The sequence below is a fragment of the Chrysemys picta genome, chromosome 6 (genome assembly GCF_011386835.1).
Source record: "Chrysemys picta bellii isolate R12L10 chromosome 6, ASM1138683v2, whole genome shotgun sequence".
In the NCBI taxonomy this organism is placed as follows: Eukaryota; Metazoa; Chordata; order Testudines; family Emydidae; genus Chrysemys; species Chrysemys picta.
The window spans coordinates 106,898,243-106,925,393 of NC_088796.1; the positions used below are offsets into that span (position 1 = coordinate 106,898,243).

At 42.0% G+C, this 27,151-nt stretch overlaps 1 protein-coding gene across 6 annotated transcripts in view; it reads right to left on the bottom strand.

Annotated features, from left to right (window-relative positions):
- The window catches only part of TYRP1 (tyrosinase related protein 1), an 85,015-nt gene that overhangs the window by 13,998 nt on the left and 43,866 nt on the right, over positions 1–27,151 (bottom strand). For 3 of the 6 annotated variants that reach the window (XM_065549565.1, XM_065549563.1, XM_065549564.1), the window contains exons 2-3: positions 3,347–3,811; positions 652–974 (exon numbers count right to left, since the gene is read on the bottom strand). In XM_065549565.1, the coding sequence (XP_065405637.1) occupies positions 652–974; positions 3,347–3,728 (705 nt within the window). In that variant the 5' untranslated portion in view covers positions 3,729–3,811. The other 3 variants (XM_042850477.2, XM_005295200.5, XM_005295199.5) reach the window with 3 other exon arrangements.

Below are 27,151 nucleotides of genomic sequence, written 5' to 3' on the forward strand. Positions count from 1 at the left end.
CATGGATTTTCTTCCTCATATTGAAACATTTTGCAAATTAAGCAGCGGGGAACTGAGTCACTGGGATGAGCAATTGTCCATAAACAGATCTTTCTCTCTCTTATGAAGTGGTCCACAGAATGAAGAAGATGGAGAACCACTGATATATATAATAGGATCTCCTGATTTGCTCTTTTCTCTAGATGTTTGAGCTAATCACAAGCCTAGGAGTTGATTCTGATCTCACACTGCAAATCCATTGATTTTGTTGGAATTATTCCTGCTTTTGACTAGTGTGAGTCAAGAATCAGGCCCAACGATTTAGAAGCATCATTAACAATTGCCTTTATTGCATAAATTACAGAATTTAAAAGGAAATGTATAGGGAATACTGCTGTTTTTTAAAGGAAGCTTTGAGACAAATTTTATAGTTTTTAGACTGCTATATTTGAAATAGTGTTTCTACTTTTTATATGCTCCTAGCAACCTAAAACCCATCAAATGATGTTAATATGTCTGATAATACTGGAATTGAAATTGAGTAATGGAAATCAGCTAGAAAGATCTGCAATGCATCTCTCTGCATTGGAATATGGGGGAAGACAGTCTGCTCTTTAACTGGACAGCATGGAACATGAACAAAAGCAATTTCAATATTAAGGCAAACTTCACCTGCATGTCTCTCTCCAGTTGCAGTAGATGATACCTATGCCAAGTGAGAAAGGCCGGTCCTTCATGAGAGAAATCCACTCCTCCAAAACTTTGCTGCCCTGCACCAAGGAAAGTCTTTCTGACAGAGTAATAATGGGACCACACAAAGTAGTTATAAATGGACACATTTTCAAATTGTGGTGTGTTGCCATCAGGTCCCAATATCTCCTCATGTCTCCTGGTGGCTATGACAATATCAGGATGTATTGTAGCCTTGGCTTGGTGTAAGGCATTGACAAAATCATTCCTTTCCTTCGCACTCAGGTCCAGAAGGTTCCTCCTAACTTTAAAGATTAAACAGAAATCTGTTATAAAGGTAGTGAATACCCACATCTCATTTCACAAGGTCAGATTCTATTGTCCTTACTCACTATAAGTAATACCTTTTTCCTCAGGCAGCCTGGTTGTTTTAATTGGGGTCACTTTGGAGGTAAGGTGCTACTCAACATGAGAAAGGGCAGGAGAATCTGACCCATGACTAGGATGAATGCATATGGTGGAAAAAAGATTGAGTTAATGCTTTTGGAAGAGTTATCACATACTTACTTTTTATTAAAAAGAACAGGAGTACTTGTGGCACCTTAGAGACTAACAAGTACTCCTGTTCTTTTTGCGGATACAGACTAACACGGCTGCTACTCTGAAACCTGTCATTACTTTTTATTAATTATTATTATTATTATTGTTTGTTTGTTTTTAGAGTTGATAACAGCTAGATATTTAAGGGTGAGTTCTTTGTCAGACACACTTCAAAGGTAAATCCAGTACACATAATTTTTCATGGTATTGCTTTAACATGAATAAGAGAGTGCTATATACCAGCCTTTACATTATAAAGTTTTGCCTCCTCATATTCTATTATAACATTTTAAAAAGCCCATCACTTTGGTTGAATCTTTGCCGCAAAATGCAGGAGCTTGAGAAGCAAAAACTTGGATTATATCTCTGCTGAGAAGAATTTCACCATTTACTGGTGGAAAGAGGTCAAGTTACCTCTTGAGTCACAGATAAAAGTTCCTCTAATTTCCAGAAACAGCCACCCATTTTAGTTATCACAACTATCCTGAATTCTAAAACAACTACATTTCTATACACAGTCAGTGGTGGACACAGTGGATGAAATCCTGCCCCCACTGAAGTCAATGAGAGTTTTCTCTTAGTCTTCAGTGGACTTCTCCCAGTAACTTCATATCCAGAAAAGTGTGATTTTGATTCTTGTGAGTTTAACTAAAACCCTAAACACTGTCACACATACTAATATATATATATACACACACCTCTACCCCGATAATAACGCAACCCGATATAACATGAATTTGGATCTAACGCAGTAAAGCAGCGCTCCAGGGGGGCGGAGCTGCGCGCTCCGGTGGATCAAAGCAAGTTCGATATAAGGCGGTTTCACCTATACTGCAGTAAGATTTTTTGGCTCCCGAGGATAGCGTTATATCGGGGTAGAGGCGTATCTATCTATCTATATATAAATACCACACATACACACTAACACAAAGATACCAGAAATATACTCTTTAGAAATGTTTAGACATGGTACTGTATTTAGTTACATGCACTACATTATTTGTATTTCAAAATGTTTGCTCCAACAAACTATAATAGATATTTTGGAGCCAACAAAAATATATAATTCAAAATATATTATTGTATCAACCCATAGTTTAAAATTATTTGTGGTATCAATTATGGATGTGCAAACTGTAACTAATAACTGTTTTTAAACTGATCTTACAGCAGTTAATTTTACAATTCTATAAACTCATGTTTATTTCATGAGGTCTGTGTGGGCCTGTTAAAAGTTTCTTTTTCTGTTTCTTGTCACTTTCAGTAGTTGGTAAAGGGCCAGAGCCAGATCAGCTAGTATAAGTTGATGTAACTCCATTGTCTTCAGCAAGCCCTGATTAATGAGCATTTTGTTTTCAGGTTGCCTGTTCAGGCATAGAGTTTGAATAAGATTTTTGGGTCTCTTGTCTTTTAGTTAAGCTTGCTCTCAGGAATTTAATTGTAAAGATTTTCAATTTGTAATCCTTATTTTAACCTTTGTTTTGGAGTGTACAGAGTATTTAACATTACTTTTATGGTGAAAATAAAGTCAGTTGCTTTTTTTGCAATAGCCACTGCTTACTTATATTACAGATCTATCACATCTCACCCACTCTAGATAGAGTCATTCATGGTGTCTAGGTAGCAACTCTTGTTTATGGTCACTCACACATATATTTTTAGAGAATCCAGCAATTTAAACATTAAAAAAAATCCAATGACTAATGATTTTTAAACCTTAAAAGTATGTACATAGTTTAGAAAGTTAAATAAGAGAAAATATTACTGAATTATCTCTCCATTCTTACTCACCTATACATTTCACACTGCCTGTGACTATCAATATATTTAGGGCCTGATTTTCAGAAGTGCTGAGCACCTGCTTCTTCCATTGGGATTTCTGGGTGTTCAGCACTTCTGACAATCCAAGGCATTATTGGCTGAATTGACAACCCAGCTTAACAGTCCTGTTGCAATCTAGATTTCTAAATTGGGTGGCAGGGATAGTTTACTATTTAAAGGCGATAGGAAGCCAAATACACTTTACACTTAGCACTGGTGACCAGCAGAGTCTCTTCTCTATTTTTGATACCCTTACCTGTGCGGATCTGCTGGTTACAGGCAGCTCCACTCCAGCCAGGTCGGCAGGACCCACAGTCATAGCCAGAGAAGTTACCATTGCAGCTGCAGGTTCGGTTGAAGAAGCGTAAGGGCCACTGTTCGCGGTCATCTTGGCCGTCATGCATGTACTGTGGGCCGTGGGGCCGTGAGTCTGCTATCACTGGTACACACTGACCCCTTCCTGAAGATGAACCACAGCGATCAGTACCAGGCCCGAACACCGGAGAAAAATCCGGACAACACTCGCCACTTCTCAAGGCATCAACCGTAGCACATTGGCGGGGGAACTGAGCTCTTGCTTGGCTGAGCAGGGTAAGGAGCAGTGGCAAGAAGAAGCGCAACAGCATGGAATGCTGCATAATAATAATCCAGGAGAGGTGGCAAGAAGAAGCCAGCAGCCAGCACACCCTGTTCTCTTCTGTCTTGTGAAGCGCAAGTGACACTGAAGGAAAGAGAGAGAGGGAGGAGATAAAGTGATACAAAACTCCACACTATCCCCTCAGTCTCAGATCCTCCACTCACAGACTTGAAAGTGCTTCCCAAACCCTAATTCTCATTGCACTTCTTCCAGACAGATATTCTTTCACTATCACTAAATAATGCTAAGGATTAGCATCTTCAATCCAAGCATTTCTAGTGGTCTTTAACTTACCTCCACCTTTTCTGAATTAAACTGATCTAACTCTCTTGTTCTGCATTTAGTATTTCCCTGCTCTTACTGTCTGCTCCATTGAAAAGTCTGCAATTAATAAGCTATCAAACCAACCGCCTTGTACCTTTTTGCAGTCTCTCTGAGCACCTCTTTTCTGAGCTCCTGTTTTGTCTTAATGTGTTCTACAGTTGCTCCTACCCTGAACTAAACTGTTTCTGTCTGCTTGTTAATCCTGGCTCTGCCAACAGAACTTGGCTTGGCCTGTCCCTCTCTCTCATTCTAATCTGTTTCTACTTCAATGAGTTTCCCCAGGCTTTAAGTATTTCAACAGCATATGATTTCTTTCACGCTGATCTCCTTGTGATTTTACATGTTTTAGCAAAGGTCAGAGGCAAGTAATTGAAATCAAAACAGAGCAACAGTAGAGGCTTTTATTTTTAAGGAAGGTTCTTTGAAAACAGACTATTCTTTAGACAAAGAAAACGGAGAAAGCTTATGTGTAATGGTATTCCTTTAAATGCTAAGAATGACATTTTAAAGGGCAGGCCACAACAAAGGACACAGCTGTTACTTACACAGCAAAAGGCTATAATTTCACACAAGCAAATAGTCCATGTTCAGCTAATCATTAACCTGCTGAGCCACCATGGTCCCACTGTAAGGAAGAAAGAGCCACTTTTTCTAGGGTAATACTCCCCTTCCTGTGAAATCCCATCATTGCCACTCAATGCAGCACCATGATCTCAGCCTCAGGTTAGGTTCAGTCAAGTAGCAAGAAGTGACCCATAACTCAACCTAGCATGTCTCTGATTGTTGATGGATAGAGAACTCTCATAGCTCAATTTTATGGAATTTTGAGTAATCAGTCACAACGTATCTCATCTGTTGAAAATAAGCTATATGCTAAAGTTGCTTCAAGATCGCTCCTGCCAGCATGGGACATATCCTGAGATCCTTCTATAAATTTCCCGTTGACCAAAACTGACTTTACTCAGTCACCCACTCTCTCCTGAACCCCCTCCTCACCCATCCCTGTTGTCAGGAAGAGGGGAAGTTCTGACAGGAAAAGTGGCAAATGGCATCAAGATAACATGTAATATTTTTTGGGAAACATTTCAAAGGTATACCTGGTATATAGCAGATATTGCTTCCCTATCCTTCCTTCCCTCCTGTGCATATGCAAGTCTCAAGATGAGAGCTCATTTACTGAAATTATTGTTCCTACCACTACTAGGTAAATGTCGATAATCCCAATGTGCCTTACAACCTATGAGTCATATGACCCAGTTAAGACCCATGAACTCTGACTCAACTAACTGTGACCCTCAAGTGCTCCTCTGAATTCTGCCGTTTGCAGCAGACCAGGGCCAATGGGTGCTAACATTAGAAGGGCTTCCGTTATGTTCTCTCCTTTTTCACCTTGTCCACTCCCTGTCTTCTCCCTTCTAATCTATCTGCTTTTTTTTTGCAGTCAATCCTGCAACTCTAACTCCTGAAATCCTAAATCTTGCTCCCCAAAAAGAGTGCACAGAAGTACTACTTTAGGTATTTTGGCTGAAAGTGTCTTCCCCCTATGCTGGCAGGCACAAGGCAGAGCTTTTCTACAGCTCCTCCACATGTGGATTTTGATCAGTGGATTTATGTCCATTTCATGCTCCCAAATCTCCCCCCTGTGGACCTGATACAGAGATTGTAGCAGAGCTGCATTCTGTGGCACACACAAAACACACACAAAAAGAACAGGAGTATTTGTGGCACCTTAGAGACTAACAAATTTATTTGAGCATAAGCTTTCATGGGCTACAGCCCACTTCTTTGGATGCATAGAATGGAACATATATTGAGGAGTGTGACAGACCCAGACCAGTGGGGTACAGGAGTCTGGTAGAGAGCAAATATACTGGTCACTGGATGAGTAGTTTTCTGTTCCCTGAGTGACCAGAGCAGGGGTGTACTAGAGTAATCAGGAACCTGCTAGAACCAGTTAAGGCAGGCAGGCTAATTAGGATACCTGGAGCCAATTAAGAAGCTGCTAGAATCAATTAAGACAGGCTAATCAGGGCACCTGGGTTTTAAAAAGGAGCTCACTTCAGTTTGTTGTGTAAGTCTGAGGAGCTGGGAGCAAGAGGCACAAGGAGCTGAGAGTGAGAGGGTGTGCTGCTGGAGGACTGAGGAGCACAAGTGTTATCAGACACCAGGAGGAAGGTCCTGTGGTGAGAATAAGGAAAGTGATTGGAGGAGGCCATGGGGAAGTAGCCCAGGGAGTTGTAGCTGTCATGCAGCTATTACAGGAGGCACTATAGACAGCTGCAGTCCACAGGGCCCTGGGCTGGAACCTGGAGTAGAGGGTGGGCCTGGGTTCCCCCAAACCTCCCAATTGACCTGGACTGTGTGTTCTTCCAGAGGGGAAGGTCTCTGGGCTGTTCCCCAACCCACATGGTGAATCTCTGAGGCAAGAAAATCTGCCAATAAGCGCAGGACCCACCAAGATAGAGGAGGAACTTTGTCACAGGAGATATATATATACACACATACAGAGAGCATGAAAAGGTGAAAGTTCTCTGTCTTACCAACTCTGAGAGGCCAATTAAGTAAGAGAAAATTGGCCTCTCAGAGTTGGTATATATATGTCCTCAATATATGTTCCATTCTATGCATCTGAAGAAGTGGGCTGTAGCCCACGAAAGCTTATGCTCAAATCAATTTGTTAGTCTCTAAGGTGCCACAAGTACTCCTGTTCTTTTTGTGGATCCAGACTAAACACAGCTGCTACTCTAAAACACACACAGTTACCTATCAGCTGCCTTTTGCCTGAACTCCTGAAAGATGTTATGAAAATACATCTAGTCCTATTTGTGTTTGGATAATAATGAAAGTTGATGTTCCAGATACATTTTATCAATTATCTAGTCAATTAGCTGTCTATGACCTTGTCATAAGGTGACATTTGCTAAGTGCCTAAGTCACTTGGACTCCTAAATTGTAGAAGTGCTTTTGACAATGTTACCCTTTGATAATTACCCTAATTTATTGAGAGTTTTAGTTTTTAAAGCTGGAGAAGCATAAGGCTATGCTAAAATAAGATTGCATATGCCTAACTTTCATACGGAGTTATCAGTCTTCTTGTTGACACAGTGCCTAGAATGTTGTGATACTTTATAGAAGACAGTTACTATCCACATATGTAACTTGAGTATTAGCATACCCAAAGGGCCAGTGAGATGTTCAATTGGCAATTTGGGATCATGAATACTTGATTTCAAAGTGCAACTGTGCTAACTGGATTATACTTGTGGCACACAGTCTTGAGCTTCTCAAGGTTTGAAAACCAGGAGTCAAATCCTCAATTGGTGTAAATTAAGGTAGCTCCAGTGAAACAATTGGTGCTATTATGATTTATATTAGTTAAGGCCTTAAACATCCACTCTATCTCCTTTTTTGTCTTATTCTTCCAAATTAGAATACCACATCCCACCTCAAACTTTTTGGGAAGTTCAGATCAATATCTAGATCCAAATTTCACAGCTTTCCCACTCTCTGTAAGAGGCCAAACCAATGCAGAGGATCCTAGAACAATATGTTCTTGCCATTATGAAGTTTGAGAAAATTTGCATGTAGATTTATAGAAAATATCAGTAACACTTATAAAACTGATTAGTCCTTTTCTCCATAGATTTAAAGGGAAGTTTTGCCTGTCTAAAGATTGAAGAATTGGATCTTCTTTAAAAAAAAAAAAATCATTGCCAGTCTCATAGTAGTTAGAAGCCTAAATATTTACAGAAAGAACTTGGACTATGTAAACAAATCAAGCAAGTAAAAATATGCACACACAGAGCTAACAAGGAAAATCTATAAATTCATCAATGAAGTCCCTGCATAGCTACCTTATAAGATTTTTCTGGTAGCACTTTGGGGATGCTTCAATCTGATCAAGCAAGCAAAGCCAGAATAAAAAGTCTGTTCTCTAATGAATCTATGAACTATCCCTCCAGAGCAGAAGGCTCATCTAGGGGGTTAGCCAAAGTAGGATGACCCATAAAACTTGCCTGCTTGGCCTACTGCTCACGTGGAGTACCCAGAACTTCAGCTGAAGTCAGTGGAAGCTGTGGGCGCTCAGCACTTTGGGGAAAACCAGTGGAAGCTGTGGGCGCTCAGCACTTTGGGGAAAACCATCCCTAACCATTCTGTGGTAGAAAGACACGTAATGGGCCACTTCATTTTGCAAAAGAGAAGCCCAGGTTATAAGGCTTTAAGGCCAAAAGTACCACTTTGATCAGCTGGTCTAACCTCCTGCATAACACAGGCCATAATATTTCCTGCTAATTCCTACTGAAAGCCTATTAATTCATGATTGAACTAGCCCATGGCTTGTACACATATATAAGTTTGTGCACAACAGCTGAATGTCCATCTGTCCAAGTAGCTATTGCACCTCCTCATTCAAATCCCATGTTAGTGGGCACAAATGACTATCTAGATGTCTAACTAGTCATTTGTATATGCAGTCATTGGTGTCCCACTTGTCACAGGTGCTGATCACCTGCACAGTGCCCATTGACTTAAATAGGTGGTCAAGAGAATTGGGTGAAATCAAATGGAAGACTAAGGGAGATGTGGGTGCTCAACATCTTGAAAGAATAAGCTAACATCATTCAAGTGTAGGAATACACTTGGGGCATGCACTTGTGCATGTATTTTCACACATGGATTTTGGGCCTCAATTCAAAAGTAGCTGACTCACTGATTAAATTGATCCTCCTCTTTTAGAAGCATATTGTCATTGGATTCATCATTGATTGTTTCTCCTGTTTCGCTGTCTTTGCTGTTCTCAGTTACAATAGATGGGGGGGGGGGGGGGAGGGGAAGGGTAGAGGTGATCCAAGTTGTTTTGCTGGAGTTTTATGTGTGGTCCTTAATGAACACATTAATCAAATTTTTCCTCATAAAGTTAACATACAAAGTGTCACCCATGTTCAAACCCTGGACATGATTTTTTATCATTGTCTTCATTAATAAGAAGCCCATGGGTAAGTCTCTGGGAGCATGAGCATCCTAGGCTGATTCAGAGGCTGCTACTGCATTAGATAAGAAAAGAGGTGGAAGGATGCATGACTTCTTCCTGTGGTTACTTGGCAATTCACCCCAGGAAAAAGTAGATGGCATTGGTGTTGCCTTGTCACCCTATCTAAGGGTTTTTGCTGGTAAGAGGGCAACCCTGGTTTATGCCAATACAGATCAGCATAGAAATCTTCTGGTTGCATGCCTGTTGCTCCTGCATGGCTGTGATGCAGCCTCCCAAACCACCAGCTATGGTGCCTTCGGAGCTAGTGCCGCTCATTCTTTGGGATATAGAGTTTCTGGCTTGGGGCTTCTGGTGTGAAGCTTGGGCAATTTGGGGCCCTTTTTCTTTTTATGCTTTTTATTTTCCTTTTAAAAGATTTTAAAGGACATCTTGGTGACTGTACGAAGTTTAAAAAACATTAACCTAGAATAATGTCTCTGATTGTAACAACTTTAGTTTTGGTCAAATATTTGGATGTAAATAACTTGAAAATGGTTTCCTTCAGTATTTAAAGTACAGTATGTATTACTGGAGGCCAAGGAGCTTTACTTTCAGGAAGCAGTGTAATAATCTCAGGAAGGCTGAACAAACTAGGTCTCAGATGTCTGGAGAAGCCAGGGTGGCAGCAAGTGTGCCATTCAGTACTTTCCCCAGTACCTTTTTGGTTTAGAAACATGTCATTGATTCTGCATATTTTTTTTTTTTTTTTAAGTTTTGCTTACCTGCTTTCTTGCCAGGCCTGGAACGGAAAGTGATGAAATATCACGAGCAAGGCTGTCCCCCCAAGAATCAAGCCTATTTTTCAAACTAAATTTGTATACTGTAGGATGGAAAAAACTTCTGGGTGTTTGTGAAATGAACCAAACTTCAGAACAATTTGATAATTTCCTGTTACCAAAGCTTACCATGATTAGTGACCCATCTGTTCCTGAAGCAATGAAAGGCCATTTCCAGAAACAGCATTGCTTTTGAGTTTCAAAAGGAGCAGTTTCCTGAAATGCTGGTACAGGGATTTAAGGCACAGACAAGCCAGTGACAGCCATAAGAGGTTTTCAAATGACTTTAATGTGTCATATGCATTTACAAATGTGTTTCAGGCTCCCATTTTGACAGTCCCAATATTTTAAAAGCTCATAACACTCCCTTATTCTCTGTTTCCACTTTTTTTTTTTTTAGGTACTTTTGAAGGCATTTCACATGAACTGTGGAAACCAAGAAAAAAAATTGACACCTCTGGCTATTCACAACACAGAAGGAGTTTTTCGCATGCAACACAATGGCTTGTATTCATCGATGCCAGTACTTGACAGCATAATTGTATAATCTCCTGTCACATGCTTCTATGCCATTAGGGAAATATGCTAGTCACTGAGGTTATGGATCCTGTGATTTTGTTGTTGTTGTTTGATTTTATAAAAATTGGCACTTCTTCCCTGATGTGAAGCTATTTGCTAGAGTGCTGTTTCTGCTTCACTTTTCTTCATCTCTGCCTTTTTTCTGTTTGATTACTTCCATCTTTCTTTTTCTTCTTTTGACCTCATTCCTCCTTCTGCTTGTACTTTCAGTACTCCATCTTGATATTCTAAAGTCTTTCTCTGTGTTCCTCAAGATCATAAGACCTTTCTTTTGAACCCAGGTTGTTTCTCCACTTTCTATCTCTGAAAGGCTCCAGAAACTCTTCTTTTTGCTTCCAAACCATATTGGGTGTATGTTTAACTGGCCATTCTGAATCTTTATCCCATCTTTCACTCCTGTAGACCTGGGACCTCAGGCTCCCTCCTTCCCTAAACAGGGCCTGATTCTCATCTCATTAACACCATAGTTAAGAGTGACAGCTGAAATAAGAGTTACAGGACCAGATCCTCAGCCCATGTCCACTGAAATCAGTGGACCTATACCAATTTACATCAGTTGAGGATTTGGCCCATGGTGTATAAAACCAATATAAATTAGATCATTAAGAGGCTGTAAAGGGGTCTAAAACCCCAATACTGAGCATAGACAGAGGAGGCAGAAGAGCCTCTCCTGTTTACAAGCAAGCAGCTTGCTAACACCTCAAACAGATGCCAGAGCTACCAATCATAGAACCAGGCACCCACAGCTGCAACCGATAAAGAAAACAAGACCTGCTCTACAGGAGAGAATACAGAGATGGAAGAGGTGTTAGAAAGACCTGGGATAGCAAAGGGGTGACAGCCCTGCACCAGTCAGGCTCCATCTCTATCAGATTACTTCATACACCTTGTCTAATATCCTGGGACCAGCATGGTTACAAAACTCTGCAGCCAAGAAGACCACAAGCCCTAAAATTGAACAGCTGATAGATTTAATTGGCAGTGAAGGTCCAGGAACTGACCTGAGAACAAACAAAGTAGGGCCAGTCAGGAGAAGCAGAGACCCCTTGAAAGACCACATCAGGAGACAGTGACTCTGTTGGAGCCTCTTGTTAACTTGTTTGTGTCTTTTCAGAAGCTCTTCCCTCCCAACCTCTTTCTCTCAGCTCCAGGATCATCCCCCACTACCAACCTAAACCTTGCTGTTCTTTTTGTCAGCAACATGTACCTGTGCTAACATACAGCACATGCCAGCACCATTCGTAAACAGTCATTTCTTGAAGAATCAGGATGCAGCTACAGAGTGTGAAATTCCATCATATAATGTCACTGCTCAATGACAAAAGCTTTATGTCTAGAATTTGGGAATTGGCGCTAGGATTTTCAAAGGGGCCTAAGGGAGTTGGGTGTCCAATTCCCTTTGACTTTCAGTGGCTACTTGACTCCTAATTCCTTTGGAAATCCCTGCCTCCCAGAAGCCTTTGCAAAAGTTTCAATTCTTGGAAGTAAGTTTATAATCTATACAGTCTGAATGGAGATGTAATTCACATAGCTATACATTTAGAATATGAGAACATCCATCCCAGAATACATGGAAAGGCATATGATTGTAAGGATATATTCCCATGTCTGTCTTGTTGCTGTGAAGCTGTAGCCTAAGGGCTCATTAAAGGTCATCATCAGGAAATAGATCTTTATTAGCTCTACTTGTGCTGAGTAGTTGGTGAAACAAATTTGCCCCTGCAGGCAGACTATCTTTTTTAGTCTTCATTAATTCTAGTGGGCTGGGTCTTAATTATAGATATGTATCCCAATTTACTTGACACTGCTGTACATTTTTAACTTCTTTGGCATTTCTTGTTCACTTTATTTGGTACATTGGTTTTTCAAACCAAGGCAGTAAACAAGAAAAGAAATACAGAACTGCGTGCATCTCCTTTTACTGTAAAATGTGCAAGCATAGGTAAAAGTGCATACAAAATATATAGTTTACTTCATTTCTCTCTTTCTAGCACATACTAAGCAATACATAGTTAAAACAACAGCCTTTAGGACTAGAAAGACTGCTGCAGAGATTGCTCTTGAAACATGGACAACTCGTGTAAACACTGGAGTCTCATTAGCAGACCCTGTGAATGCAGAAGCACTCCAAGTAGTTATAACTTGGCATAGAAATAAAAACACTGACATTAATAAAACTCTGTTCCTTGCTTTGAAAATATAACACATGGAGAAGTCACGGTCAGAAACCAGTTATTCAGTTCAGCACACACAATGGTGTTGATACATGTTTCAAACCTTATCGATGTTAAATACCCAAATCACAAAGCTGTGTACTCACAACTCGGTTATAAAAGTCTCATTTCTCCATAGTGCACACATCTGAACCCCATGCTTTTGGCAAACCTACTTCCTACTAAATTGGTGGGTGCAACTGCACCCTTTCCACTATCGTGAGCCATAAAAATCTAATTTGCTTTAATTTTAAAGTGAGGGGACCAGTCTCAGATACTGTAAACTGGCAAAGATCCATTGACTTCAATAAGAGATGGAGTTCCCATTGGAGCTATGGTGCTTTAGACCTTATGAAGATCTGGGTTATTAAAATCTAGGTTAATCTTTTGAGTTGTTCTGATTTAAACAGGTTCATTTATTCTGCTGAAAAAAGTAATATATAAAAATAGCTGCTTTTCCAGAAATTTCAATAATTTCCAACTTTATTCTTTATTATGTTATTGTACATCATCATTGTTTTTTCCCTTTTTATTCCAGGGGGGAAAAGCTAAATAAAGAACTCTACCTCTCAGAATCAGAAATACCAGTCCCAAGTTTAAGAACAAAAAGGCTCTTCTGTCCACAATGCTTTTTCTCAATTTCTAGTGTGGATCTTTTTTTTTTAAGGTTTTTATATTGCTTGGAGAGGTTCACACCGCACCATGTTTCCCCCTCTCCTTGGGTTGGTATACTCACTTGGGCTGAGTAGCTCCTTGCTCCGTAAGGCTTCAGTGGGACTATTTAGATATAATACTATTCAACATGAATAAGAGGATTGAATCTGGCCCAGTGTAAATTTAACTAGCTCTGGTCAGTCACTTCTGTATTCAATGAACTCTCCTTCCAGACATACAGCAGCATTGATTGTTGGCTTTTCCCCATCAAACTGATTTTAAACTCTTACCTCATAAAGGGCCTAATTCTGCCCATACTGAAGGGGATGACAAAACTCCTGTTAACTTCAGTGAGATAAGAATGCCCCCTCAAATAATAAAAAACTAAGAAAAAGATAAAAATGTCTTACTTTTGTATACTCCAGTAGAAGAGGTACTAAATTAAATGGACTTCAGTTTTTAAACAATAGCTAATTAATCATCTGATTTTGTTTTATTTACAGTACTGATCTAACAGAATTCAACTGGAAAGGGTGCAGAAATAACAATACAAAACAGCAGTTTTCGGTCAATCTTTATACAATGTGTCTGATACTGCTTCCATTGAAAGCATTGGGAGTTTGAGTCTCTTGTTTTTAAATTTGTATAATATTGATGATGTCTTGTCAGTAAATAATTACCTGAAGTTTCTCTTGTTTCTGAAGAAATATTATTTTCAAACCATTCAAATTGTGTGTCATGATGTTGAGTATGATCAAGAGACAACATTGTTCCCAGGACAACGTCTGCAAGGTTAAGTGCAGGAATTTTGGTTAAAGAGTTCACCTTCTCTGCAGATAAAGACTTTGGTCACTTAAACGAGTTTATTACTTTCACCAAGTGCTCTGTTAGTGCCTTGAGATAGATCTGGATCTTCAGAATGATGCAATATAGGTGACAAATGGTTGTTTACAGAGGGCTGAATGAGACCTAGAAGAATGTAGCAGAGAGGTGTAAATTAAGTGGCACTTGTCTAGAAGTTTGAAATGGTTCCAAAACAACAGATGTCACCATTGCCTCTGGATGGTATTTGCACATTGTGAGAGAGCAGTGTTTTACACAAATACTTAACTTACATAAGCACAAACATTGGCTAGAGCGTCCACAGCATAAAAAGGTAACTTTTCTCATGAACTGACAGAGAGCTTCAGACAATGTGCATGGAGTCACGAATTTCAATTGTAAGTGACTGTTGATGGAATGTGACTTCATTTGCAGCACATGATAAAGGAAGCAAAAGCTGCCATAGATCAACTAGACACACTTCTAGTAAATCTGGCTCTTTGTTATGTGCATGTATGGCAGGGGAGAGAAGGTGAATGGCACTTCTCCAGGAAGCGGCAAAGACAGCAGGGCAGTATGCACTTCTCAAACTTTCTGGAGTGCAGAGAGGAAGGGCTTGGCTAACTCACCACATGCTCATTGGTCCTAAAGTGGCAATTCACATGGACACAAGGGACCTTGCACATATGGGGTGGTATAATAGGGAGTACAGGCAACTCCTATTTGGAACTGTAGAAGGTGTGTGCCTTACAACGTGCCTTACTCTAACCTACAGTGTCGTAGGGCAAACTTCTTTCCACTCCACCCACACCGCAACAAGGCATATATCAAAAGGCTAGAATTTTTTATATAGGGGTGTGTGTGTATTAGTGCCTTTTGGGTTTGATCCTGCACTACTAAAATCAGCTTTCCCAATTTGTTTTGAGGCGTTGCTATTTAGCTATTCATTCTTATAAAGGTACAGTGTTTCAAACTCTAATTGAAATCAGTGGGAATTGTTGTGCTCAGCAACTCTGAAAATTTCACCAGTCTTTCATCACATCGAGGTTAGATACTATGTTTAAAACGTTGAAGCACACCCATGGAAATTACCTCCCAAATGACATCTGGAGTGTATCCATATCTTCAACTCATACGTTAGTAATAGTCTAACAAATCTACAAACAAATAATAGTCTGTTTCCCTTATAAAACTGGTAATAATATCCTAGCATCATATTTAAAACTAAAGGTATTAAATCAAACAATGTAAGCATATATTTTCAATTCTTCCACTTTCTGAATTGTCCAGTTACTGGCTATGTATTTTTACTATACTGCTTTGGTCATCTTTAAAAACAAAATATATATTTTTAAATAAAGTTTTAACTCATCTTCCATTTTGCAGATAGTTAATGATGGCAACACAATGAAACATTTTTGAACAGAAACAATCATCATTTTCTCAGGAAATCTTAAACCAGCTGAGGGTTTAAGTACATGAAAAAGATCAGGCAGAACACACTTAGCTGTGCCTACTGTGGATTCTAGAAAGTCTGATAAGATGCAGTCAAATACTAGGGTGATCTCACTTTTTAGCAAATTGTGACAATGCATTTTGACTTCTCTACAAATACGGTCCTCCAAAGGCCATGAATATTGGTCTCTTCTCAAAAGTCACAGATTGGCCTCCAAATACCATGAAAAGCAATAGTTGTCATATCCTGAGAGACGGAGACTTATTGGCATGTCACAATCACCCTCTAAGATTCCATATAATGATCACTGTTCACTTGAAGCCTTTATGATAACTTTTGGAGAATATGACTGGAATAGGAGCTCACTTAAATCTTATACATGACTGATGTTTTCTGATTAATGTAGTGTTCAGGTTTTGTTCCATTTTGCTGAAATAAATGTAGTCTTCATATACAGTATGGCCACCTTAAAAATGTCACCAAAAAGTCAAATACAGTAACAGTTAAAGCCATTCAGCCATCCTACCATTCATCTTATTGTGGGTTTTATTATTGACTTTGATAGGAGCAGAATAAGCCACGAGTAGCTACTTTTATTTAATTCATTTAATTATTTAATTAATAGTAGTTAACAAAATTTTCAGATTTAAGTGTTTTTTATTCCCTTTAATTTTGAAGTTCCTTGGAACTTTTCATCACTTTTTGAAAGAAGTCAGTGAACTTGGATGAATTTCTTATTTCATTTTAAAATTTATTTATCCTTGTTATATATATTTGCTTAAGTAAACTACTTTGCTGACTGCCATCAGATTGCCAGTTGATTTTGAAAATGTATCATATTGGTTTCTTTCAGGATGGTGCTGAGATCAGCCATCCTCCACAGGAAAATATGCATGCTGAAATTCAAATGTATAAGAAGCCTTCATGCAACAACCTAGGAAATATGTACTGGTGAAGTAGTGAAGGCAAATAGAGAGGAGAAAATGTTCACATGCAACACAAAATAGTTGGTCCCCAACCAAAATTAAAAATTATCCTTTATTTTCCAAAATATTAACAATAGTAATAAATTTGAGTCACCTTAAAGACACAAGGAAAATAGATCTTGTCTTACTGTCCTAAAGATATCAGCATCTATAAGAGAATAAGTAAATGAGATTTCCTCATTTGCCTGTCTCAAAAGAACTATACACCGGATTAAAGAAAATATGGTCAATGACCAAGATACTCTTACCCATTGATTAAAATATACTGTGAACAAACTGTACTATTAAAAGGATATTTAATAGAGTGAGGACTTAAGGTTTCATTGACCTTCTGCTGGTGCTTTGAAGAGGGGTGAATTTCATCCATTGTGGATTAGAAAGAAAGAGAACAGAAAACTAGATTTGTGTCTCTTACCGACTTCTATGTGAGTCCTTGTTTGTTCTGCGATCAAGTCTTATCCTGTATAGGAATTATTGACTTGGCAAGTGTAATAAAGTTAAATGTTTAACTTGTTTCTTTAAAAGGAAAAATAAATAACACACATTTTACCAAAATGTCTGTGTAATCTTGCCACTTTTTCAAGGGGTCAAAGAAACAACAAATGAAAGCTCTCATTGAGAAGGACAGACTGGTAAAACAAGCAGTAAATAAATCATTTATCCAAGCTTTCAAATTTTTACCTAGTCAGTTTCTTTTAAAACCCCTAATCTTGCATATCCTTCCAATTAATGGCTGTCATGGCAAAATACAGTACTTAGAGAAAAAAAAAGCATTACTTAAGTACAAAAGTGACAGCAATATCAGTTGTCTTTTGCCTGCTATTCACACAGGAGAAAGGTCTCCTTAACTTCTAAGACTATAGAATTCCCTAAATACAGTGAAGCCAATGCAGATCTGCTGCAAGTGAGGCAAGCAGCATTTAAGGACTCTGGGGTGGGTCCTCAGCTCATGTGCAACAGTTGAGCATCTGGTCTAGATTTTTAGTCCACAAATGATAAAACAGCAACAATTGTTTCATTAACCTTAACTGTTTGCTAAAACAACACCATGGATTGGATTAGCAGAAGGACCTCTGCAAGGCTCTGGGCATAATGTTTTACATGGGCACATAGTAGCCACATCTGACCTTCTAAAGAAACACAGCTAGAAACGGTACAACCAAAACATCACGTAGGATCTCAGCAAGCAGTTTAGAGAGGTAAAACATATGGGAGCTGTCCTTTACTAGTCCCAACACTAGAACTTGTTTCTATATTTAGTCTGAAAGAGCCACAGGGTATGTCTACACCCAAGTTGTACATGTAATTTCCAGATCAGGCAGATTTACATGCACTAACTTTGACTGAGCTAGCACATTAAAAATAGTGAAGCCATAGCAGCACGATGGGCTAGCCTGTCTTGCCACCCACACCACCACAGCTAAATTGCTATTTTTAGCACACTAGCTTGATCCGAGATAGTGCATGTACATCTATCCAAACTGGAAATTATACCTCCAGCTCAAGCATAAACATACCCTAAATCTGTCAACCTTCTATGCATGTTGCTAAGAGCATCTATATCCTCAGGTGTTTTACTGCTTTCTTGCCTTTTTTTTCTTCTTGAGAGGGAATCACACATTTTACAGAGGAGGAAAGTGAGAGAGACAGAGAATTAACTGACTTGTTTGAGTTCACATAGCTGGTCAATACCAGAGCAAAGAATAGGAACCAAATCTCCTGACTCCAGCATTAGGGGGGCTGTGTTGGTGAGTAGCTGGGTGTCTGTTGCAGGGACAGTTTGTCAGTTTGACTGTGTGCTTGATTGTTTGAAAAGTGTGAATTGGGAGTGCTTTGTTCCAGGTGGGGCTTGAGTGGGCCTGTTATAAAAAGACAGTCAGCTGTGAACCAGCTGAGCAGTGAACAGCGGAGAGGCTAACAGAGGGAGTTTGACTGGGAGTTCACCTGGGGAGAGCCCACTGAGGCATTCAACTTGCAGGCTCCTCTGAGTAGTTGCTGCAACAGCTGAGGAAGCTCTTAGAAAGAAGGTGATATGGATGGTGAGCGATCAGCTCTTGTGACCTGCACAGGATGTGCCACGTTTGTCTTTCTTCCACAGGACAGAAACGACTTTGTCTGTACAAAGTGCAAGCTGGTCTCCATATTGGAAGAGAAAGTTCAAGGTCTGGAGAAACAAGTATCAACCCCACGTTGCATAAGAGAAAATGAAGATTTCCTGGAAAGATGTCAGGATATGCTTCTACGGGCACAACATTCTGAAGAATCAGAGCAGGCTGCACAAAAGAAAATTGGCAGCATGTGACCTCCAGAAGAAGAAGAAATAGGAGTGTCCATGTACCAGCAATGCAGATACAGATGAGCAACTATTTTCATGTTCTCTCCATAGGTACTAATGCAGAGAGTAGACTAGATGATATATCTGAGGGAAGGGAGCAGAAGGAGACCGATTGGAAGGCATGAGATGCACTGTTGTAGGGATGGGGGAGAAGGAGGCGGGTGGTGGTGGTCGGAGGCTCCCTCCCCAGGGGGACTGAGTCATCTATTTGCCATCCTGACCAGGAAAACTGAAGTGTGCTACTTGCCAGGAGCTAGGATTCACGACGTGATGGAGAGACTGCCGAGACTCATCAAGCCCTCAGATCGCTACCCCTTCCTGCTTCTCCATGTGGGCACCAATGATACTGCCAAGAATGACCTTGGGCGGATCACTGCAGACTACGTGGCTCTGGGAGGAAGGATAAAGGAGTTTGAGGCGCAAGTGGTGTTCTCGTCCATCCTCCCTGTGGAAGGAAAAGGCCCGGGTAGAGACCGTCGAATCGGTCTCTACCCGGAGACAATAAATGGCTATGCAGGTGGTGTCTGAGAGAAGGCTTTGGATTCTTTGATCATGGGATGGTGTTCCAAGAAGGAGAAGTGCTAGGCAGAGACGGGCTCCACCTAACGAAGAGAGGGAAGAGCATCTTCACAAGCAGGCTGGCTAACCTAGTGAGGAGGGCTTTAAACTAAGTTTACTGGGGGAAGGAGACCAAAGCCCTGAGGTAAGTGGGGAAGTGGGATACCTGGAAGAAGCACGAGCAGGAGAGCACAAGAGGGGAGGACTCCTGCCTCATACTGAGAAAGCAGGACGATCAGCAAGTTATCTTAAGTCCTATACATAAATGCAAGAAGCCTGGGAAACAAGCAGGGAGAACTGGAAGTCCTGGCACAGTCAAGGAATTATGATGTGATTGGAATAACTCACAGGACTGGAGTACTGTCATGGATGGATATAAACTGTTCAGGAAGGACAGGAAGGACAGAAAAGGTGGGGGATTGCATTGTATGTAAGAGAGCAGTATGACTGCTCAGAGCACTGGTATGAAACTGCAGAAAAACCTGAGAGTCTCTGGATTAAGTTTAGAAGTGTGAGCAAGGGGGATGTCATGGTGGAAGTCTACTATAGACCACCAGACCAGGGGGATGAGGTGGACGAGGCTTCTGGCAACTAACAAAAGTTACTAGATTACAGGCCCTGGTTCTCATGGGAGACTTCAATCACCCTGGTATCTGCTGGGAGAGCAATTCAGTGGTGCACAGACAAGCCAGGAAGTTTTTGGAAAGTATAGGGGATACCTGGTGCAAGTGCTGGAGGAACCAACTAGGGGCAGAGCTCTTCTTGACCTGCTGCTCACAAACAGGGAAGAATTAGTAGGGGAAGCAAAAGTAGATGGGAACCTGGGAGGCAGCGACCATGAGATGGTAGAGTTCAAGATCCTGACACAAGGAAGAAAGGAGAGCAGCAAAATACAGACCCTGGACTTCAGAAAAGCAGACTTTGACTCCCTCAGGGAACTGATGGGCAGGATCTCCTGGGAGAATAACATGAGGGGGAAAGGAGTCCAGGAGAGCTGGCTGTATTTTAAAGAATCCTTATTGAGGTTGCAGGAACAAACCATCCCGATGTGTAGAAAGAATAGTAAATATGGCAGGCGACCACTTGGCTTAACAGTGAAATCCTTACTGATCTTAAACACAAAAAAGAAGCTTACAAGAAGTGGAAGATTGGACAAATGACCAGAGAGGAGTATAAAAATATTGCTCAGGCATGCAAGAGTGAAATCAAGAAGGCCAAATCACACTTGGAGTTGCAGCTAGCAAGAGATATTAAGAGTAACAAGAAGGGTTTCTTCAGGTATGCTAGCAACAAGAAGAAGGTCAAGGAAAGTGTGGGCCCCTTACTGAATGAGGGAGGCAAACTAGTGACAGAGGATGTGGCAAAAGCTATTGTACTCAATGCTTTTTTTGCCTCTGTCTTCACGAACAAGGTCTGCTCCCAGACTTCTGCACTGGGCAGCACAGCATGGGGAGGAAGTGACCAGCCCTCTGTGGAGAAAGAAGTGGTTCAGGACTATTTAGAAAAGCTGGATGAGCACAAGTCCATGGGGCTGGATGCGCTGCATCCGAGGGTGCTAAAGGAGTTGGCGGATGTGATTGCAGAGCCATTGGCCAGTATCTTTGAAAACTCCTGGCAATAAGGGGAGGTCCCGGATGACTGGAAAAAGACTAATGTGGTGCCCATCTTTAAAAAAGCGAAGGAGGAGGACCCGGGGAACTACAGGCCAGTCAGCCTCACCTCAGTCCCTGGAAAAATCATGCAGCAGGTCCTCAAGGAACAATTCTGAAGCACTTAGAGGAGAGGAAAGTGATCAGGAACAGTCAGCATGGATTCACCAAGGGCAAGTCATGCCTGACTAACCTAATTGCCTTCTATGATGAGATAACTGGCTCTGTGGATGAGGAAAAAGCAGTGGACGTGTTATTCCTTGACTTTAGCAAAGCTTTTGATACGGTCTCCCACAGTATTCTCGCCGGCAAGTTAAAGAAGTATGGGCTGGATGAATGGACTATAAGGTGGATAGAAAGCTGGCTAGATCGTCGGGCTCAGCGGGTAGTGATCAATGGCTCCATGTCTAGTTCCAGCCAGTATCAAGCGGAGTGCCCCAAGGGTCGGTCCTGGGGTCAGTTTTGTTCAATATCTTCATTAATGATCTGGAGGATGGCATGGACTGCACCCTCAGTAAGTTTGCAGATAACACTAAACTGGGAGGAGTGGTAGATACACTGGAGGGTAGGGATAGGATACAGAGGGACCAAGACAAATTAGAGGATTGAGCCAAAAGAAATCTGATGAGGTTCAACAAGGACAAGTGCAGAGTCCTGCACTTAGGACAGAAGAATCTCATGCACTGCTACAGACTAAGGACTGAATGCCTAGGCAGCAGTTCTGCAGAGAAGGACCTAGGGGTTACAGTGGACCACATGCTGGATGTGAGTTAACAGTGTGTCCTTGTTGCCAAGAAGGCGAACAGCATTTTGGGCTGTATAAGTAGGGGCATTGCCAGCAGATTGAGGGACATGATCATTCCCCTCTATTCGACATTGGTGAGGCCTCATCTGGAGTACTGTGTCTAGTTTTGGGCCCCATACTACAAGGAGGATGTGGAAAAATTGGAAAGAGTCCAGCGGAGGGCAACCAAAATGATTAGGGGGCTGGAGCACGTGACTTATGAGGAGAGGCTGAGGGAACTGGGATTGTTTAGTCTGCAGAAAAGAAGAATGAGGAGGGATTTGATAGCTGCTTTCAACTACCTGAAAGGGGGTTCCAAAAAGGACGGATCTAGACTGTTCTCAGTGGTACCAGGTGACAGAACAAGGAGTAATGGTCTCAAGTTGCAGTGGGGGAGATTTAGGTTGGATATTAGGAAAAAGTTTTTCACTAGGAGGGTGGTGAAGCACTGGGATAGGTTACCTAGGGAGGTGGTGGAATCTCCTTCCTTAGAGGTTTTTAAGGTCAGGCTTGACAAAGCCCTGGCTGGGATGATTTAGTTGAGGGTTGGTCCTGCTTTGAGCAAGGGGTTGGACTAGATGACCTCCTGAGGTCCCTTCCAACCCTGATATTCTATGACTCCTGTCTAGCCCCATCTAATAGACCCTGTTATCCATTATTTGACTATTAAAAAAAATGTCTGTAATTCAACCCAGAAGCAAATTCCTTTGGACAATTCTTAGTTTTGTTCTGAGTCATATGCAACATATTAACGATTAAAAAGGATCCAATTGAAAAATGGTGACCTTTTGGGCCTTATCTCATAATTCTAATGCAAACAAAACATTCATTGATTTCAGTGCATAGTATTAAAGTAAGGCAGAAGCAAAAATGAGATAATTTCAATGGATTTATTATATCATTTACAAATAATTTAAGATTGTCTTTTCAACGTGTCTAACTCCTCAGGTAGGGACATTAAGACCTGGGCCTTGTCTACCTTGGCACATTTCTGCGCAGTAAAGCAGCTTTCTGCATTGTAACTTTTGAGGTGCACACACTGCCAAGTCACTTGTGCACAGAAACTGTGCAGTTGCAGTGCTGTAAAAAAACCACCCCAACGAGAGGCGTACAGCTTTCTGCACCGGGGGTACAGCGCCACGGTGCCAGTGTAGACACCCTAATCGATTACAGCACTGTGATTGGCCTCCGGGAGGTGTCCCACAATGCCTGTTCTTGCCTCTCTGGTCATCGATTTGAACTTTACTGCCCTGTCTCTTCTCTACCGTCATCCCCCACCCCATAAATTCCTTTGGAATTTTGAAAGTCCCTTTCCTGTTTGCTTGGTTATGAATGCAGTGGTCTCAGTGCATCTTTCCAGGTGGCCATGCCTACTCCATGCACCAGGCGATCCCCCACTTAAAGCAATGCCGAGCTGCTGGACCTCATCAGCATTTGGGGAGAGGAGGCTGTCTAGTCCCAGCTGTGTGCCAGCCGTAGGAATTGTGATACCTATGGACAGATTTCACGATGCATGACAGAAAGGGCCATGACTGAGACACACTGCAGTGCAGGGTCAAAGTGAAGGAGCTGCAGAACACCTATCACAAGGTGCAGGAGGCAAACTGCCACTCCGGTGCTGTGCCCATGAGCTGCTGGTTCTACAAAGAGCTAGACATGATACTCGGTGGTGACCTCAACTCCACTGCAAAGGCCACTGTGGATACTTCGGTGGCTCTCGTGCCAGTCAAGAATGGACCGAGCCATGAGGAGGAAATCTTGGACGAAGATGTGGAGGGGGTTGGGGGTTCAGAGGCAGAGGACGACTCAAAGGTCAGAGATGCATGCAGCCAGGAGCTTTTCTCTACCCTGGAGGAGGCTAGCCAGTCACAGCTGTCGGATCTTGATGAAGCGCAAACAGGAGAGGAGGTCCCTGGTAAGTGGATTTGATTTGGTATATCTCTGAAGCAAGTTGTTGGGGGCAGAAAGGTTGCAGAAAGCAGGCTTGTGCCTGTATGATGTGCATAGCACCACATGCCTAGTCTTCGTGGAGGAACAGGGTGTTGATTAACTCCGTCACTTCACAGGAATCTGCCTCAGATCTCTAAGAAACTCTCATGGAGATACTGGGCAATCTGCTGCCGCAGGTTTTTTGGCAGAGCTGCTTTGTTTCTTGCCCCTTTAAGGGTAACTTTCCCGTGCCACTCTGCCATCATGGGGACGAGAGGGGTCGGGGAGGGGGGAGATACCCTTGCTGCACACAGGCGAGCTGCATAAGGGCCAGGGCAGAAGATGCAGTCTTGGAGAAGACCCTCCCTTAATTCCCTGATCACCCTCAGCAGAGAGATATCTTCCATGATGAACATGGCCTGTGGAAAATGTGGAGACAGGAATGATTATCAGGTCCCCCCATAGTGCTGGCTCTCCCCAAGAATCACGTGCCCAGTGTACAGTAGGGTCCGGGAACACTGATGTCCCCTGCCCTGTGGCTACTCATCATTTTGGGGTCCTGTGGCTCATGTGTGCTTGCTCAGCCAGTTAGTGACAGGTATGTGAATAGTGGCTGTATTTTAAATCACTTAATCAGTGTTGTGTGTTGCAAACAATATTGCTTCTGTAAAATGTTATGTTTTGGCTTCACAGAAATGACCTTGGGAGCCCAGCCTCCCTCTTTGTTATCACCGGCTGAATGGCTGTGCAGAATTAGAAAACGGCCATGAAGAACTGAGGAGGACTTTCTGTGTCAGGTGATGATTCACTCCGTGGCTGAAAAACAGGAATTGAAGGAGTGGTGGGACATCAAGGAGAGGGACCGAAAGGAGAATGCGACACACCAGAATGAAGCCACAGAGCGGCTCTTAAATGTTATGGAGCACCAAGCAGACATGCTCCAGGCGATACTACCACTGTAAACCAAGCAGCTCTGCGCCTACCCTCCCCTGCAGCTGCTGTCGCAAAACTCTTTCCCATGCACCCCCCCAGACACTGGCAACACACTCTTATCAACCTCCTGGCTGCAGTCTGTACCCGTGGCATTCCACTCCTCCCCGTCACAGTCCAGCACTGCAGACTCCCAGTACCCACAGCACTCAACACCCGTCCCACTGCAGTTTAGCCCTGCTGAAGTATAGTACCCTCTGGACTGTTCTACAAAGGAGAAGGTTGGATATGATCCCTGGACATACACAAATCTTTAACTGTCGCTGGACCCCACCTCCTCCTGGGACCTTCCCTTCCTTCATCCCCTTCAGTGCTGATGTGTATTTTGTTGTTGTTGTTGTTGTTGTTTTTAATAAAAGAATTGTGTTGGTTTGAAAGCAATCTTTATTCTATTAATTGAAAGCAAACAGAGCCCTGCAGAGCAACAGGCAATTTTCTTAAACCTTCATAGTGCATCATCTGCACCAATCACAATCACCTCCTAGCATTACAAGCACTGCACTCCTGAGCATAGCAACAAATATTAGTGGCTTTCAGCTTCAAATTGCTGCCTCAAGGCATCCCTGATCCTTATGGCTCCGCACTGCACCCCTCTAATACCCCTGGCCTCTGGCTGTTCAAACTCCAGGCACTGAGCCTCTGCGGTCCAGCTCTGAGTGAAGTTTTCACCCTTCCCTTCACAAATATTATGGAGTGTACAGCACAGGGCTATAAGCATAGGAATATTGTCATCGACCAGGTTCAGCTTCCCATATAGGCAGTGCCAGAGGGCCTTTAAACGGCCAAAAGCACACTCAACAGTCATTCTGCACTTGCTCAGCCTGTTGTTGAAACTCTCCTTGCTGCTGTCAAGGAGCCCTGTGTATGGTTTCATAAGCCACGGCATTAAGGGGTAGACCGGGTCTCCCAGGATCACAATGGGCATTTTCCCCTATGGTAATCTTCTGGTCCGGGAAGAAAGCCCCTGCTTGCAGCTTCCTGAACAGGCCACTCTTCTGATAGATGCGCGCGTCATGCACCTTTCTGGACAAGCCTGTGTTAATGTCTGTGAAACGCCCATGGTGATCTAAAAATACCTGGAGAACCATAGAGAAATACCCCTTCTGATTATTGTACTCGGTGGCTAGGTGGTCTGGTGCTAGAATTGGAATAAGCGTGCCCTCTATCGCCCCTCCGCAGTTAGGGAAGCCCATTTGTGCAAAGCCATCCACAATGTCATGCACGTTGTCCAGAGTCACAGTCTTTTGCAGCAGGATGCAATTAATGGCCCTGCACACTTCCTTCAACAGCAGTCCAACGGTCAACTTTCCCACTCCGAACTGGTTAGCAACCAATCGGTAGCAGTCTAGAGTAGCCAGCTTCCACAGTGCAATCGCTATGGGCTTCTCCAGCAGCAGGGCAGCTCTCATTATCATGTCCTTGTGCCGCAGGGCTGGGGCGAGCTCATCACACAGTCCCAGGAATGTGGCTTTCCTCATCCAAAAGTTCTGCAGTCACTGGTCATCATCCCAGATGTGTATGACAATGTGATCCCACTACTCAGTGCTTGTTTCCTGAGCCCAAAAGCGGCATTCCACTGTGGTCAACACCTCCATGAATGCCATAAGCAATCTTGTGTCATAGCTACTACGTGTGGAGAGATCAATGTCACACTCCTCTTGCCTATTCTCGACAGTGGACAAGAAGGGTGAATACCAAGGGAGGGAAAATCACTTTCGTGGTGGTATTCACTCCTTCTTGTCAACTGTTGAGAACAGGCCACATCCACCTTAACTGAATTGGCTCGTTAGCACTGACCCCCCGACTTGATAAGGCAACTCCCATCTTTTCATGTGCTGTGTATTTATCCATCCCTACTTTATTTTCCACTCCATGCATCTGATGAAGTGGGTTTTAGCCCACGAAAGCATATGCCCACATAAATTTGTTAGTCTCTAAGGTGCCACAAAGACTCCTCATTGTTTTTAATTAGACTTGGCTTTTTCAACAATCAAACCAGGAAAATGTTTGTTTATTCTCTACATACACTATACAAAATCTATATAACTTAAATTAGAGTACTATAAAATAGTAATGATATAATTTTATAATCTAAAATAACTAGTAAATGCTTATCTTTTTTTCTTTACAGCCTTAAGAATATGTAGCACTTTAGCTTGATTTAGAAAAAACAAAGGGAGCTTTGCTTTTTTTCTGTAAGTATTTCAGGGCTTTCTTTTCTTAAGTATTTAAGACAGCTTTAGAATTCAAACTGCTGTTTCCCCACCCTGCACTCCTGGCCCTCTGTATGAATACTAACATCATTTTCTCTGATGTAGTGATCACTGGCAGTAAGTG